Raw genomic sequence first — 18948 nt, 5'->3', positions numbered from 1 at the left:
TAAATTGGTCTCCCTCATGCCCCCCTGGTTTCCCTGAGGAAGAAAACCACAAACTTAAAAGCTTAAAGCAATCCTAACATTACTCTTTGTTTTTTATTCTTTATAAAGTTGGAAAGTGTTCTCAGCAGGTTACAAACCAAACTACTATAAATTACAAAAAAGCAACAATACCTTGCAGCAGAGCTTAAAAATTCAACAAGAGAACATCTTACATTAAAATAAACAGAATTGGAAAAATACATGTGAAAAGCCCCATCCTGGCCATGAATAAAGCTCTTCCAAACATTTCAATAACTGGTCTTGTCCTTTTTAAAGCCTTTAACTATCCACTTCAGTTCTTAAAACTTAACATTTATGATGTTGGAGAAGTACAGCAAGAGTATAGCCTCTGAGCATAAGGGCCTGTTTGATGCAGAACACTGTTGAAACCAAAGTGTACAGTATTCCCTGTTAAAATTCTTAGACTGTTTTTGTTTCTTTATTAATGATATTAATGCCAAAAATGCCCAATGCATTCTTTTATCACATTACATGATTTATTCTGTTCATGTTTGTGGTTTGGTGGCAGCAGTGGTCTCACCAGGGTAACCAGTTTTACTGGTATTACAATTTGAAAAGATACAGGAAAGGATAAACTGAACGATTTACTGTATTTCAAAATATAAATGTTATAATTGTGCAGCATTTTACTTCTGTTTTCAAGTATCTAGTTTGAAAATGTCTACTAATATCATCAAAGGTTTTATAAATGCTAAACTGGTGATCTTTTCAGTACATTTTTGATAATTTTGTGCTCTGCATCTGTGCTGTTTTGAAGTATTCTGCCTGAAGAACAAAAACAAATTATATTCTAAACTAAATTGGTAAAAAGTGCATTTCTGCTATGAGAAGTATTTTTGATAAACACATTGTATAGGTATGCACTAGTTAGTCAGTGCTTCAGTTACAAATAAAGAAAATGCTCAAAGATACTGGTCACAATTAAAGAAAAATGCATTAATAGTGTAAAGGATGAACTACTTCTTTTACATATTTTCCCAGTCTTTTGTCTTTTCCCTTCACTTTGTTTCTTTCATTGATGTTCTGATGGAAGAAATGTAAATGAGAAAATCAGCCTTTGTGCACATTAAAATTTTAAGTATAAAAATATGCTTGAAATCCTCTAATTTATGTATTTGTATATAAGAATGCCATTTTCTTAAAATACATATTTATTTCTTTTATATTGACAGTATTTTCATAAAACTTGATTAAGAAAAATCTCACTTTTATTTCTGTTTTATTGACACTATATTCATAAAACTTTATTAAGAAAAATATCACTTCTATTTCTTGTGTAATGATGCTCAAATACAACTGCATGATCAATTGTCATTACAGGTTTAATATAAAAATTTTACAAGTTGGTGGTTTTATGATCTGAAACTAGCAGGCAATATTGCTGCATTTTTGCTGCACTTCCTTTAATCTTGTATTGATTTTTTTTTTAATTTGATTGAAAAATCATTAAATTCCTGCACCCTTCTATTTCTTTTTTCAAGCCGCTTAGTGCAAAACACTCTTCTTAGAAGACAAAGACTATGATGTCAATATCTGACATAAAAAGCAACCAGCGTGGTTGGCTCTCTACTTCGTCATAGGGCACAGTGAAATGCTAATTAAATTAACCTGTATGTCTTCGGAAGGAAATTGGGGTAATTTGGTGAAAGGACATGCAGAAACAGGGAGACAAAACACTCCACACAGAAAATGCTTTCCCCAGATTGGAAACCGAGACGGTAAAGATATACATCAGTCCTGGACACTGCACCGTCATACTGCCTCTTAAGTCTTTTTAATTCATTTTATTTTTTATGTAGCACACTTTCAATTAACAAACTAAGAATGTTAAACACATCAGTACAAACAGAACAAAATCTACTGTATAATAAAACACTAAAGTCTGTATGTTCAGTCTCGCTGAGCAATCTGATTGGTCAGTTTTGGCTTTAGTGTGATTGGTCAGTTTGGCTTTGGTGATGCGACGAAAGAGGAAGTGTGTGTGTGAGACACACAAGAAGGGGAATCGGCAATGGAGGCATGCAGAAAGTCACCACCAAAGTCAGTAAGTGTGAAGTGTACAGGGTGTGAGGAAGCTGCTTCGAAAATAATGACACAGTTCAAGAAGCAGGCTTTACGGGAATGCAAGAGGGGGAGTGCAGGTAAAGAACACATATGTGAATGCCGAGGAAAGTCATTGAAAGTATTCTAGAAGCTGCCTTCAACAGGTAGTGTGGCTAGTCAAGCATAAAATAGCATTCAACAAAATACAAAGCACCACACAATAAAACAATAAACACAAGTCACTTCAATAACTGTTTTTAAGGATAAATAAAGGAAGAGCACAGAATGTTAAATGAAACTGAGAACATATATAGAAATTCTACTTTTCCATTAAAACTAGCCAAGCTTTTGCCCTGTCTATCAGATGGAGTTACTTCTTCACTTAAACAACATTTGTTATCACCAAAAACTTCTCTCTGTATCCCAGATGTTCAAGTAAATTAAGTCTCATGGCCATCAGTTCTTTCAGCACTTTCTAGCAGTCCTTGAGACCAGTGCACTGTTGAGCCCAAACTGGATCTTTAATGGTCAGGTCTCCAAGGAATTTTTATTCCTGAATTCCAGTTCTCTCTCTCTCTCTCTCTCTCTCTCTCTCTTTTACTGTCTATCTATCTCAGCTTTGGGCAATGGAGTCCCACTTCTTCCAGATCAGATACACTTGTTGTCATCCTCTACCCAAGAGCAATTTTGGCTGCTTCTTTTCTTTCATCTGAAGCCATGCTTCCAGGGCAACTTTGTTGCTGACAGGCAGTCCCTCTAACTTAAGAGATCTCATTCCTATAAAGGCAAAAAGGACTGCTTTGTAACTACCAGTGTGAGTTTAACAATTTCAGACTTCACTTCACTGGGAACTGCCCAGTGCCTCCATTTTACTACAAAGCCATATGAATATATCTATTAAAATGTGCATAATATGTACTTTAAATTAAGCTCTTGAAAATGGTATTAGAGGTAAAAGTAAAAAATAAAATACACAAAGCAAAGGCTAAGTTAAGGTCATTTGGCCACAGAGGAGAGGAAAACAAAACTCCAGTCTTTACAGATCCCAGAGGGGGGAAAAGCCACTAAGGGTCAATAGCTTTTAGAAATAAGTAAATTCAGAGTCTATTGATTTTTGTATGTTGAATCATTCATAAATCATCTGCAGTATCACATAATCCATGTTGTAATAAGAACCTTCAGTTATATGAATTTACTACTTTCAATAGGGTGAAGTTAATTTGTTTTTAGATGTGTCCATTAATAGATGCATTTGCACATACAGCATCGGCACAATTCGGGTCATAAAATGCTACTTTCCACGTTCCGTTATTATATATACATAACCAATTAAAATATATAAAAAAAATATTCAGTATTAGATAACAAATTTAATAAACTTGATTACTTTGTAATAGTGTAACATATTCAAAAAGTTTAAAACAGAAACACATTTTAATACAGAATCCATAAAAAATCAATAAACATTAATATGTTCTGTATAGGACATTATTGTGATTCCTAACTGGCAGAGGTGGCTGCAGGACTGCTTCCCCTGTAATTCTCACCTGGAGGAGTTTGTTTGTGATCACTCACTACTTCTTATTTGTGTTCTTTATACCCTGAATTCCCTTTTAAAATGTCAGGAAACCTGGAATGATTTTGTGCTTTATTTACTTGCCTACCTGTTCTTAGTTTGATGTTAGTTGTATTGTCTGCTGTAGCATACAGGAATGAAAAGATAATCCATTACGAAATAAAAAGGTCACTCCAATTTCTGAAACAACACCAGACCTCTTTTACTTAGTAGACTCCAGGGAACACAGTACATCAGTTTCCTTTGCTGCAACTATTCCCCAGTGACACACCCATCAGCCTAAATACTAGTCATCCAATGGCTGCTCCATCTGTGTTCAAGTAGCCAAGCTGCTGTTTGCCGTAGCCTCTGAAATCATTCTCTTCATTTTTTTTTCCTCTGGCTGTGTCATTCTGGCAAGCCTTTTTTCAGCAGGAATGTTTTTGTTGAAATGTTACTGCATCGAAGATAATATGATAGCATTTACTTAACCCTACATACCGTTTAGGTTCTGCTTATTTATGTAAACCATATAAAAATATAAAAAACAGAGCTATCTTGCATGGACAGGCCTATTTATATTTTTAGCACAAATAGTTATTTAGTTTATGTAAAATCTGCAGCATGTACATAGGTGAATATTTATTCAAGTTGCATTTACTGTATATAAATAGATAAACACAAGAAAGACCTTGTAAGTCTGTTCACAGTTGCTTGGAAAATTTGAGATATTTAGATAAATGAGTAATAAAATTAAATTATTAAAGTTTGGTATAACTGGTTTCTGTTTCAACAGAAACAATATTATTTACAGTCTTACTGACACATTAATTTTATAATTAACAGAATGATGGGCTAATTTTAATTCTTAGATTTAGCAAGACACATTAGATAGATAGATAGATAGATAGATAGATAGATAGATAGATAGATAGATAGATAGATAGATAGATAGATAGATAGATAGATAGATAGATAGATAGATAGATAGATAGATAGATAGATAGATAGATGACTCTTTATTCTAGCTTTTTACAGAAGCTCAATAAATATTGTATCAACCAACAACAACAACAACAAAAGAAAAAAACACACAACAGTTGTAAAAAAGGAATAAAAGTTCTGAGTTGGTTATTGATAAGAAAGCAGTCATAGAGAGGAATTACAAAGGTGTATTGCCATAGGTATGAAGAAGTCCCAGTAGCGTTTCTTGTCAAACTTCTGTTGCATAATTTGTTAGCTAAAAATACTCTGTGCTAGTGCGTCGGATAAAGGTTATGCAACATTATTTATACTGGCCTTCAGTTTTGTCTTCATTTTCTTATCACTGACTACCTCCAGTGTGTCGAGAGTGCAGCCCATAACTGGGCTCGCCCTGTTCATTAGCTTATCGATTCAGTGGGCCTCTTTTGAAGTGATGTCACTGGTCCAGCACATTACAGTGTAGAAGGTGGCACTGGCCAACAGATCTGTAGAATATTTGAAGGATGTCATTACCCAAATTAAAGGAGTGCTGTTTCGTAAGAAAAAAAAGAATTTGCTCTGCTGTTTCTTATATAGCCCCTCTGTGTTATGGGACCCCCGAACTATTTATAGCAAGGTATCACCTCCATTGCTAATATTTATGATGCAGTTTATGCTATAGATTGCACTGTTTACTGTGGAAGCTTCATAATTATGTTGGGCTGTTTCATGGTTTGCATCCTGCTTATTAAATTGATTTAATGAAAACAAAAATGTAATCACATTGTAAATTAAATTTTACTCTTGTCTTTGTAACTGAAAAAAGCTTCAGTGTAGAAACCAAAATCATTTTCTGAGCTTACACTACTACTAGAAGAGATATGATATAGATGTAATATTAATTTCCATTTTATTTCCTGAAGAAGCTCAGCTTTGTTCATTAGGAAAACATACTGATATTTGTCTCTTTTAACATCCTTTGCCAGTCATTTTTAATAAGATTAATCAGTGAATGTGTGAGATTAATAATTTCGAAATATAGAGAAAAACAGAAGTTCTTTTAGTTTATTGTTTACGTGTGGCTAAGAGTGCAGTTCTGTCAACCCTAAATTTCAAGGCCACTTTAGTGGAATGTCCTAGGAATTTTCATGTTATATATGACACAGGCTTTCCTTGTAACATGCACATAAATTCACTATGAAGGATCTGCTTTTTCCCCCTTACAAATTAAGACATTTCTTGCTAGGCAAGATACAGAGGAATAATTCATCATCACAGATTATTAGACATTTGTTTAAGCAATTTTGCCTGTGTATTGTTAGTCTACCCAGGAAGGGGTTGGTAGCCAGCTGTCATATGTCTGTCAAGAATTATTTTTATGCAAAGATGTAAGGCTCCAGTGGGATTTTTTTTTTTTGCTCAGCTTTTGTGTCTAGATAGAATTTTTGTGTTCCACTGTTCTCCCTCACCGCTAACATTTTTTTTTTGTGTGTTATGTGTTTACTTTTTTCTTAATTATTCATATTGGTGTGTGGTAGTTTGTTGTTTTAGGGTGACATAAAGTTAGTGTGGCTCCCTCATAGCGCTAGAAAGCTGAGTTTGTTAGCCACCCTGTATAGAGATTACACATTCTACTCATGGCTTTGTGTTTTTCAGTGGCACTCCTGCATCTCATGACATATATCTAAAGTTGATCTATTATTTGACCAGGTAATAGTGTTGATTTGTGTGTGCTGTATGTGTGTGCTGTGATTGAGCACCATCTCACTCCTGTCTCACCATGACCATATGAGAAAGTATGGAAAAATGAATAAATGGACAGTCATTTTAGTGACCTGTCAGATTTAATAAGGTAAACAGTTCACTATATAAAAGAATTGTTAAATATTGCATGTCCCAAAGAACTGCTGCACACAGCAAATTTTCAGCAACAGAGTACAATATGTAGTTGATCGCAGATCTGTTTGTTCATCCATCCTTTATTACAACTTACTGTAATTCAGAAGAGCATGGAACTAGAGCAGAACTTGGCATCATTGGATACAACACAGGAACCAGATGTGGATAGAATACCAGTCCAACAAGCAATCTTCTTCATCTTTTCTCACTTCATTATGGGGTTGATATGCTTCATCAACCTTCTCCAAACAGCTCAGTCCTGAACCTCACCGGTCAAGACCTTTTCCTTCAGATCTTCTTTTACTACATCCATCCACCTCCGCTCTGGCCTCCCTCTCTTTCTCTTCAACTATACTTCCATTTTCATCACTCTTTTACCCAATGACATATTCATTGTCTCTACTCATCAGATGTCCATACCACTTCATTCTACTTTCCTATACTTTATGTATCTCTCCCACTTTTGTTGTAATTCAGATTGTCTCATAACTTATTTTGTCCCTTATTGAAACTCCACACATCCTTCTCAATATTCTCCTGAAACCTTCTTCCAGCTGTTACATCCACACTACACTCTAGGAGTTGTCTCTGTATCTAATATTTCATCTAGGGTTCCACTGATCCTAGATATTTAAATTTATCCACTCTTTTCAATAGCTCTCCCTGCAGGCTAACTTCTGAATCCTGGTCATCATTAAACCTCATATATTGTGTCTTCTTCCTATTTATGTTCAACCCTCTATCTTCTAAAGCCCTTCTCAATTTTTCCAACTTCTTCTCCACTTCCTTTTTTCTAGTGCTGCACAACACAATGTCATCAGCAAAAAGCATGCACCAGTAAGATGGTCTTTTATCCCATGACTCAACACGTCCATAACCAGATCAAAGAGGTTAGGACTTAAAAAAGATCCCAGGTGCAGACCTACTCTAATTGGGTTCTTGTCTGTTACACCAACACTGCTTTTATCATGAGTCCTCACTCCCTCATTCATATCCTAGACCAGGGGTGGGCAAAGTCATTCCTGGATGTCCGCAGTGGCCGCGGGTTTTTGTTCCAACCCAGTTGCTTAATTAGAAAACAATCCTTGCCAATAATTACATTTCATGGCTTGTTAGTGCTTTAACTCTGCTGTGTCAAGTCATTCTCATATTGTAGATCTTTTTTCCATTCTAAGGATATCATCCCAATACTTTGAAGTGTAAAATGGATGGGTAATTCTCAATCCTTCACTTTTTTCTCTTCTCTTTCCTTCCAAGTATTTAATTAAGCCAAATAGTGCACAATAAATACACACAGGTGTAAAGGGTAACAAGCAAAATGGTTAACTGCTGGTTTCTTTTGTCATTTGCATCTGATTGCTAATGAGCAATTAAAAACCAAGAATGTAGCTGTTTAAGACTTAAATAAGCAATAAGGGTTCAAAATCTTAACGAGGGAGTTAACTAAAATGAAGCAGAAGATGTTTCTAGAGCAATAAGTGCTTCTTATTAAGAAATTGGGTTGGAACAAAAACCTGCAGCCACTGCAGCCCTCCAGGAATGACTTTGCCCACCCCTGTCCTAGACCATACTTGCATACTTCTCTGGTACTCCTTTCATGCGCCTCCAGACCTCTTGATGTGGCACTCTATCATAAGCCTTCATAAACAAATAAATGTCTTATGCAAACCTTTTTGTTTTTCTTGATGCTTCTCTATGAGCTGTCTCAGTGCAAAGACTGATCAATTGTTCCTCTCCCTGCATAAACATGTCCAACATGCAATACTGTGACAATTTAGAGACACTAGCCCGAAACCTCGTGCAGGCACAAGGAGTATATGCAGACAATACATAGAAAGGTCAAGATTTAAGACTCTGGACTCAGGAACAATGAGGCTGTGGTGCTAACACTTTATCTTCTAGATGTTTTCTATCCAAGTAAAATGAAAAATCAATCATCTTCTATAAATACAGAACTAGAAGAAGTGTTTGTATGATCAGAACTTGAAAAGACAGTCAATGCCTTGAAGCTTTTAAGATTATAACTAAGTAAAGGTTTACTAAAACAGTATAAAGAAAACGGGCAGTGATATAAATATTAATGAAATGAAGATCTGACACAAATTCCATCACATTGTTTTTTTTAATTCTTGTAGTGTTAGGTATAACTTGAAAATGATCTACCTAGAACAGTCATGTTTTCACAGTTAAAGTAAAATTATTTGTCTGTACCCATTCTTGAGTCAAAAACATTTCCACCCAACATGCATCACCAGACCTGAAAAACAGAAATGGTTGTTCATCTGTCATTGCATATTGTATGCCTTTCTTGTGTATATTTTGTTTTCAATTGAAAAGAAACACAGTGCTGGAATCAATATCCTCTTTAATAAAATCCCTGTGTGCGTCCATGTGTCCGTGTGTGTGTGTCTTCTGGTGAAGTGCGTATGCGCGGGGCACTCTTTAATAAAGGATATCATTGCTGGGGAGAGTGCCAATTGGGTACTCGCGGCTGCACACATAAAACTGCACAGTACTTGCTGGAGAGACGCCACAGCAAGCTAAAATAATGAGAGGCAGATCTTCAAACAGACACAACACATCAATCAACAGCCACACAGGAGAGAATAAATGTAATATTAATTATACTTACTGTATTGTCATATACATTTCTATTTTATTTTTATTATTATTTTACTTTAGGCTTCTTGCAAAAATATTTTTGACAAAAAAAAATTGAGACAAGAAACAGAATGAGGTCAAGGACCCTTGCCATTTAATATAGACTGTTCCTACTAATGTTTATGCACTACTGTTCTAGCGCCCGTTATTGTAACAGGCTTAATGTCTAGTATATACATAAAGTGATAAGATATCCCGCCCCTCAGGCCTCTGTGCCCTTGGCTGTGTATAATGTCATCAGATATCCACAATGTACAAAGAACAAAGGCAAGTGGCTGGCTTAAGCTAGCAGACTATAGAGAATGCCTCTTGGCATCCAAAAAACAAAGGCAACAAGAACGGCAAATGAGTCATGTGAGGGCTGCCATATCCGGTGAACAGAGGTTCGTAAATGCACAACACGATCGAAACAGACAAACTTACCATTATACCATTAAGCCCGTTTCAACAAATGGGTTTTCGCCATACTGGTACTTTAATTAACTGGAAAAAGTGCAACGTCAAAGTTAGCGTTTATGTCTATAATATTTAGAAGTTTGCTCATAAAAGCATCACAGCAATCACAGATAGAAAGTTTTTTGTAATACCTTTGAAACATAAACTATATGGCAACAAATGAATAGACAGCACTGTAAATTACAATGTCTTTAATTTGGGAGCTTGCCTCATTACTGTTAAATACTCATTGATGTTAGAAGGAAAACGCCATTGACTTTTATTGCTGTTATACTTTTTTTTCTTTTGCCGTGTTTTCGATTATACCACTTACAAGCCCTTGTCTCTGGGTAATAATGGTGGAAAACATAAAATATGCCAGCTGCTATACAAAATTCCCATGACAGAGTATTTTTACAATAATTGTTTTGTTTTTCTATTTAATTACCAGAGGCAAAAGGTAAAAAAAACAACATAGGCACCTTAGGTAAATACAGATTGTTTTAACATGCTAGAATTTTGTCTGTATAAAACAAGCCTAATGTAAAAAACCTGTTTATATTTTACAGAGCAAGAAGAGTGCGTTAATTGCACGGATGAGTGTCGAGTACTAGGCCATTCTGACAGGTGCTGGATGCCACAGTTTCCCTCAGCCAACCAGGCAGAAAATGCAGATTATCGCACAAATCTTTTTGTACCAGCAGGAATGGAAGCAAATGTTGAGACTGAAACATATGAAACAGTAAACCCCAATGGGAAAAAGACTTTCTGTACCTTTGGAAAAGAAAAAAGAGATCACACCATCCTTGTAGCCAATGTTAAACCTTATTTGAAAGCCAAGCGTGCGTTAAGCCCCTTGCTGCAAGAGGTTCCTTCAGCTTCAAACAGCCCCAACAAGATGTGCATCCCTGGATGCACATCTGCAAAAGGACACATTGAAGGCTGTGAGGGGAAGCAGGGCAACTTTGCAGAGACAAGTAGTCAGTGTCTGTCACCAAATAAACAATTAAAAGACTCTACATACCTCCCGTCTGATCCAATGGCTAAAGTCCTTGCTGATGTGCGTTCTCGGGTGAGCCGGGATTCAACTGAAATGGACTGTGTACTAGAACAGCTGGATCAGTCTAACCCAGAGATAAGTCGAGAGGCCATGGATGCGGAACAGGTGGTGCGCGAAATTGACAAACTTTTACAGGACTGCCGAGGAAGTGAAGCCACCACAGTGAGGAAATGAAAGTAAAATGAACGAAGAACATAATTAAAAAAACAAGCTGAAAAAATCCTGGAACTGTAATTTGCGTTCTCGAATAAGAAGGACAAGTTTGGAAAGGACATTTCCTGAGGAGGGATGGTCCTTTGGACAGCAGAAGGCGCAGCTTTGGGCTTCTGAGCGAGCATTTCAAGTGCCCACCAATTCATAACTTTTCACAACAGTTTGTCTTTCACAAGGAATACCCAGTCCATGTTTGAGGAAAAAAAGGACATTTGCAGTGCGAAACAATGAGTGATATTTTGACAATCACTTCAAAAAGAAAAGACAGACTTGGAAATCTGGGCTTTTTTTTGATCCTGTTCAGCGGAAGGACACAGTTACATTTTGGATCTCATTAAATTGTTGTTCAGATGTTTAAGAGGTGATGATAAGGAAAGTAGAAAACAAAGCAAGCAGACCTTCACCTGTCATCAGTGATCACTCGTGGTATACTGTATTCCCTATATTTATAAGCCACATAGAACATTCCAAATCAGTGAAACTGTAAAACACATCCTGATCATTGTGTGAACACATCCTGTTTCATGAATCCCAGACCTTACATGTGCAGTAATGTCCAGCCATCCTACTACCACTCATAACTTAGGGACATTTTTCTTGTACTGTGAAAAAAGAAAAACGAGAAAGAGAGAGAGTGTCCAAAAATTAACAGTTATTTATACATTTTGTAAAAATGTTAAAAATTGCTAAAAGTGCAGTTACTTGTTAAATAATTATTTATTTATGAACTGCAGAGGACACAAACTACTCTTTGAAAAAAAAATGTCCCTTCACTCGACCACAATACACAATACCATTTAATGTGCAAATGTATCGAATTTAATGTGTTTACATCAAAGTACATATTTTTATTGATTTATTGCAATTTCTGTGCATATGAGCCAAATTGTTAAGTGTATAAGAGCTATATTGTGTATTTTATTAAATTAATATATAGTTGTGTTGCAATATACTTGGGCTTATATTGTATTTGGCAACTGTTGCCTTAGTAGCTGTCGAACTCTATGAGTTTAATTTCATTTTCTTCTGCTCCCTTGTCCCTCTGGAGTGTGGGTAGTGCCTCAGAGCAAAGTCTCTTGTTTTATGTATAGTCAAAATTTTTTAGAATGCATAAACTGCTCAACGCTTCATGAGTCGTCTAATAAAAGCAACAACCACAAAGGAGCAGAACATTTTTACTAACCTAATATAATTTACAGGGGCAGCTAAGATTTCATTTTTTATCTTGTAACTAAGTAAGGGAAATGGAACAATTAAAGCATTTTGCAAAACCGATCTATTTATCTGTCTACAGTACATGTGTGCATATGTGTTTATGCATATACTGTATAGTCTGAGCAAGCAATTGCGTATTGATCACAACAATATTTGCCTTAAAAATCCAACACAGAATCTTATGCTCGAAAGAAAAATACTGGATGTCTTATCCACATAAATAAATGTTCATTTTTAAGGACCGAAAAAAAAGGAGTCCTTCTGAGCAGTTTATGTATTTTAAATATGTTCTCTGTCTGTATTACATTTTTAATTTTCCCAGAGTCCTCCAACATTAACTAAACTTGATAACTGGTATTCCATTTAATTTTGTTATATTGTTGCAATTACAACAGATACAGTAAAGCCGAGTTTTAAAGAAGAAGAGGAAGAAGGAAAAAAAGCAAAAAAAAAAAAAAACTCCATTCTGTCATCATTAGTGTCTAGACTGAGACACCTGCGCCAAGACATTTCACCTTGGAGCTTTGTACAACAGTTAAACCATTAGCACTGCTGGAGGTTAAATGAAAATCACTAAATGCCGCTTAAACATTTGCTTTTAATAAAGCACGATTTCTTTTTAGCATGGCAGCGGTGGTTGGGGGGGGGGGGGGGGGGACCCTAGTTCTTTTGAAGCAGGTTTGGCTTTGGAAAGCTGAAATGAGAACTACTTGAAAGATGATACTGCATTCCAATGAGTGACCCAGCATAGGCCGATCCATTCTGTAGTAGTTTCGGCTTTAGGTCAGAAAGGGATTGACTTAGATTGTCCATTTTTCAAAGTGAGACCAAGATTCTTAGAGCAGGCAGCTGGAACATGCAGAACTGTATTACTGATGATAAGCAGACATTCCTGTGACACTCTTTAGTTCTGTTTCGCCAAGCTTGTGAACCTGAGGTGAAAGTAAAATAGGGGAAGTCTCAAAGAGCTAGAATAAATTAAAGAAAAGTAGTTCTTTTGTATCCGCAGAACCTTGTTTTTGTACACTCTGTAAGGCAGAATGTTTTGTATATTTTAATATATATATATATATATATATATATGTACAGTATATACATATATATACAGTACAGGTAAAGCACAAAACTGCACATTGGCACTATTATTTTTGATTATCTGTGCTTTAATTTTCTTCCTAGTACTGGTAAAGGGCATACTGTATTTGGTTTCATAGGATATAAGATTTAAAAGACCATACTGACATTTACGTGCATCTTGACAGAATTTGAATGATTCTAAATGAGAGAAGGCCCAAAAAAGCATTAAAGCGAAGGTCCAGAAAACTGTCACCCTTGTCATAAGTTATGCTACCTTTTTGTGACATAATATCTTCATTTGGGTTATGCAAGAATTGTACAATTCTGCACAAATTTTTTAAGATGTCTGTTTCAAAAGTATCCACCAGTCTGTGTGTATGTGTGCATATATATATATATATATATATAGCTATAGATATATATATATATATATATATATATATATATATATATATATGTATATAATATATATATATATATATATATATATATATATATATATATATATATAATCATTTATGTGATCATGGAAGGAATAACCATTGTCCAGAAGTTATTGTCATCTTTAAAGTCAATGGATGTCCTCTGCCTAAATTTATTTCCTGAAGTGCGAGAGATAGGTTGCCAAAGGTGTACGTGACATGGTTTATTACAGCTGACTTTCAGGCTGTTTGCTGTTTAATGGAGTACAAGTTGCTGAGGTCAACAAGTAGTTTGAAATCCAGCATAATATACACTCACTCATTATTGTCTAATTACATGCGTTTGGCATCAAGCAGGATTAATCGGTGCATTAGTCAGAAGGGAATTTCGGCTATCAAGGTTTGTTGATTTGGAGTGTAATTGAATGAAACCTGATTGAGGTCTTGACTCTGCCAGCCTTTATTGGGCCATGGGCTGGTGTTCCACATTTATCAGCCCCTGTCACCCCACGGGGCCGTAAGATACACCAGGCAACTGGTGAAAGAAATAGGCGTACATTGTATGGATTATCTCAACCGCTATTGTCTAATGGCTGTGTTTAATGTGAACTATCTGGAAAATGAAGACTATGAATAAAAAGCAATTACTAATAGCAGTGTCTCCTGCTCTCACATTCATTAACACTGAGAATGTGTGTTAAGTACTACATACCAGAGGGAACCTGACAGTAATTATTTCTAAAATGCAACGAGTGACATTGTAGTTGTTGTAGCTAGATATAAGGTTACCAAAAGATGACACAACGATCACAATTTTGTCTGCTTGAGTTTATTTATCTAATCCATAAACTGTGACTAACAACCCGAGCATAAACGAGTACCACACACACACAAGAAAAAAATAAAGTCACAAGGAATACATCTTACGCAATGTCTGATATTATGGTTTTGTTCCCACCATTCATGAGCAGAACTTTCTAATGAATACTGGTTTCAGAGTTGCATGCTACTGGTTTCATTGTCAATATTTGTAGGTAAAAAAGGACAAAAATCCAGCAGGCATGTTGATGTATCCAGTGCAATCCTCATCCTAGAGACTCTGTTTTGGGGCTGATAAGTAGTGCATTATCTTATGCAGTCCTACACTCTCCACATTAACATGCTATAAGACAATATAATGTACTGGGAAAGTTGTGGGAGCATGGCATTATAGGTGATTTTTCTAAATTAATCAAATCAAAATCAGTTTGTCTAAAAGGTAATGTTTCTATTTTCTGTTTGGGCGTCACAATGTTATCGCTGCCGCCTCGCAGTAAGGAATCCAGGGTTCACGTCCCAAGTCCTCAACTGCGTGCAGTATGCATTTTCTCCCCATGTCTGTGCGAGTTTCCTCTGGGTGCTGCAGTTTTCTTGCCACAGTCCAAAGACATGCAGGTTAAATGGATTGGTGACAGTAAATTGTCTCAAGTGGGCGTGTGTGAATGTGTTCCCCTCTGATGGACTGGCACCCTGTCGGGCAGATTGTTCCTAGCCTGTGCCCTATGACTGATGGGATAGGCTCTGTGACCCTGCTCAGGATTAAGCAGGCTTAGAAAATGGTATGGTATTTTCTATTTGTATTGCCTTGCTTTTACCAAGATTCAATCAATACTGCAACAAATAATTCTGAAGATAACAGCAGGGGTATATCTATTGGACAGCTGTTTCACCTACAGTACATCCTGGAATTAAATTGTGAGAAATGTTTCACAAAACATTAAAGGTCAATATGATTTACCTTTTGCTAAGTACATTCTACAACCTCAGGGAGCATTATGAAAAAGGCATTTATTAGGTGGCGAATATTCACATAGTGTCCTACAGTTTATTATGGTCTAAAATTAAAAAAAGTGATCATTTCATTTAAGACAAATAACCAGATAGGAACTTTTCATGTGTTGGTATTTTTTGGTATTTTAAATATTGTGTTTAAAATCATGTTTCTGTGATATGTACAGCTTAAAAACATTACAATCTGTGCCACAGTAAACAAATGCTACTACTACCCCTTTGCAAAGTATTGATGCACCCCTATTCCTGAAGACACGTTTCCATTTCTGGGTCTTATGGACTGTTTTGCAGCCATATCAAACACTGAGCAAGAGCGAACCGTAGACAGGACAAGAGTGCAATGCAAGTTAGCCTAGCAGTCACTCATGCCACGTAATCTACCTTGTACATGTCTGGGATGTGTACTTTGAGGGAAACCAAACCAATAGGCAGAATCTGCTTTGGATTCAAACCTTAGAGCGCACAGCTGCACCACCATGCTGCCCCAAAGTGACAATGACTGGTGATAATCAAAGCACTCAACTTTAAACTTACAATCTTATTAGCAAATACAGTGTTTCCGAGAATGGAAGAAATATTCTTCAGCTTCCACTAAGATTTAAATTCTCATGGTTTTCAGTTTGCATACTTCTCATTTTTATATTGTGCTCACTTCATAATGATATAATCATAATCCACTGCTTGCCTACATGTGAAGGAAAATTTGCTTTTGATATTAAACCAAACATTTAATAAGCACTATTAAAATGGGGATTGAGGCCTTATCAGTGTTCCTAGTTAGGGTCAATCACACTCATTTAGACTAAAAATCGGTACATCAGGCTAACAAATAACAATATGAAACATGTTTATAAACTGTTTAGGAAATTAATGCATTCATTTAAATACAGCTATTCACATAATGCTCAAAGCATTCCTTGTGACGTTTCAGTATATTATTTTCAGGGATCTGATTTGATAAATTGTACTTTCTTCCTACCACATTGGCCGTCATCAAGGTACTATAATATTTTTGATGTTAGCTTCTAATAGATATTCATCGCAGCACAATGGCGTATTGATCAATACGGTTGCTTCTCAGCTTTAATTCCTGGACTGACTAACATCTGACTGCAGCTTGCACTTTCATTCTCTGTTTGTTTGTAGTTTTTTTAGGTACTCTAGCTTCCTTTCACATCCTATAGAAATGCAGCCTAGGCAAATTGGTGTTTCTCAATTGGCCCAGTGTGAAGAGATGTGCGTGTGTGTGTGTGTGTGTGAGAATGTGCCTTTGCTGTGGACTGGCATCTTGTCCAGGGTTAATTCCTGCCTTGCACCTGCTACTTTGGCACATAGACACCAACTCTTGTGGCCATGGTTTGCATTAAAAAGGCTATAAAAATAGATGAGTGGCATACTGTTACTCAATTTGTGAAATACAGTAAGAATCTGGGTCTGATTCTGGACACAGGCACTGTGTGAAAATGCCTGCTCTTTGAAACAAAGATTGAAATGGCAGACATACAAGCCACTTCATATATCATTGCAAATAGTAGCCCAATTGTTCTTGTCCTTTATTATAAGTCATTTTGGAAACTCGAAATTTCACAGTTTGCCTCAGGCTTTTACAAAGTACAAACAGGCTGCATAATTCAAACAGTTAACTAAAGAATACATGGATGTTTTAAGTATTAGTTGGTATTTGTAATCTTACCAGCTTTCATAGCAAATATTAATGATTTCAGTGAAACCAGCATATAATAAATAGACCACTTTTTTAAGTTTAGCTATGCTGCTGTTAAACAGCATATACTATACAAATAGGCATCTACATTTTGTGAATTGAATCCTACAGACTCCAGGATGCAATGGGTGAGAAATAATTAAAACATTGACAGTCATGAAAAACGGTTCTTGTTATTACATATTATATTTTTTTTTCCAATTGGAGCACAGACAGGTGAGGTTACTTGCTCATGGACACATGGTGTCAGTAGTGGGGTTGAACCCACAGCTTTAGGTTTGAAATCCAAAGTCTTAACCTCTGCTTCACTCTGCCGGTCCAACCTCTTCATGGCATTTTTACAAAACATTCTGTTAGAAGTGTTTTACATAGTTGGGACTTAAAACTATTCGATATTTATTTGATCCTGTAAACAACAGTTCTGCCACAGTTTTGGAATAATAATCTTAGCATTTAAAAGAAAAAAAAACAATAATTTTTTGCTTTCTGTGGTAGAACTTCCATAGCAGTCCCCATATTACAAGCAAAACCTAGTGAGCTGTGAAGATCTCCTCTGACACTGATCCTGTTCTCAACCCAAGTATTGCCATCAAAAAGATGTTATAGATTACCCATGTGGAAAGTTACTCAGACTAAAAATTAATTTGTTCCCCTGTGGTTAAAACTAGTAGGTAAAGGCAAGAGTGAAAAGCAAGAGCTTATTAACATAATTAATTATTTTGTAAGCCTAAAAATGTTATTTATCTTTTGTCGCCAGTCTGGGTAGAGCTTTATGAATAACTTTGTTTAGTATATCACTACATTGTGTATCATTGTAAAATGACGGAAAAAAGAAACAGCATTTTCTGGAATGTGAAAACTATTGCTGTTTCTTGTGTACTTTCACTGAAAGATTTCAATTTGTTTTTAGCCCTATGACAAATTCTAAAAGCTTTGTGCTGTGTGGGATTACAGCTTACCAAAGCCATAAAGGTTTGTTAGGTAGGTGCACATTTACTTAAGAGGTTCAAATGGAACTATTCTTAATCAGGTTGCCTTTAAAATGGCTTTAATTTAAAGTTGACCTTACAGTTAAACGGTTTTCAGTGCATTCTGTAATGCCTTCAAATGGCACCAGTCATAAAGTAGAGGGACACTGGCATGCTGCGGACTGGCTTGTCATGTGCCAGCTTTCCCAAACACTATAAATTAAGTCACTCCTTTGTGTCCTGAGTGCAGACAAGGTTTCAACAAACCAGCAAAACAGAAGACCATCCGAGATCCAAGATGGCCACCCTCACCAGAGTAAGACCATCCAAGATCTGCTCGCCTTCACCAGAGTATGAAGAAAGAATGACCAGTCCCTTCAGAGATCATTTCAGATTTGCCACCCGTACTGCTCCAGACACACATCAGTAACAGGGAGAGACTCATACATCTGCACATGTATGGAAACAGATTGTTATTGAAGGTAAGCGGTGATACCAAGAATGAATTGAGCACTTCCATTAAACATCAGTTCTTCATTTGCATGCTCTGTACATGTTAATTACTCCACAAAAAAACGATAAGCTTACTTGCAACAAAAGATACAACTAATGCGACACAGTACCAAGCCACCTAAAGGTCCTTCATTATTGCAGAAGAATCCTCCAGTATGACAGCCACATATTAAGTTGGCTTGGATGCTATTGATGTGTAGAATTATTAATACTTTCCAGCTGCCCATCTTAAACATGATCTTTTTGTATTATTATATACTTATATTAGTCATGAAAGGTCTTGTAATTAGATTAGTTTCAAAACAACAATA

The 18948-nt window shown here is 36.1% G+C and overlaps 1 protein-coding gene across 2 annotated transcripts in view; it reads left to right on the top strand.

Annotated features, from left to right (window-relative positions):
• Nucleotides 1-12356, top strand: part of pcdh17 (protocadherin 17) — a 129764-nt gene extending 117408 nt beyond the window's left edge. For both annotated transcript variants that reach the window (XM_028799634.2, XM_028799632.2), the window contains exon 5: nucleotides 10186-12356. In XM_028799634.2, coding sequence (XP_028655467.1) covers nucleotides 10186-10850 — 665 coding nt within the window. In that variant the 3' untranslated portion in view covers nucleotides 10851-12356. The remainder of the gene's footprint in view (nucleotides 1-10185) is intronic.
• The last annotated feature ends 6592 nt before the right edge of the window (nucleotides 12357-18948 follow it).

Source organism: Erpetoichthys calabaricus, chromosome 4 (assembly GCF_900747795.2).
Source record: "Erpetoichthys calabaricus chromosome 4, fErpCal1.3, whole genome shotgun sequence".
NCBI classification, from domain to species: domain Eukaryota; kingdom Metazoa; phylum Chordata; class Cladistia; order Polypteriformes; family Polypteridae; genus Erpetoichthys; species Erpetoichthys calabaricus.
Note: the sequence above shows the minus strand (reverse complement) of the source record. Positions and strands in the feature narration are given on the sequence as shown.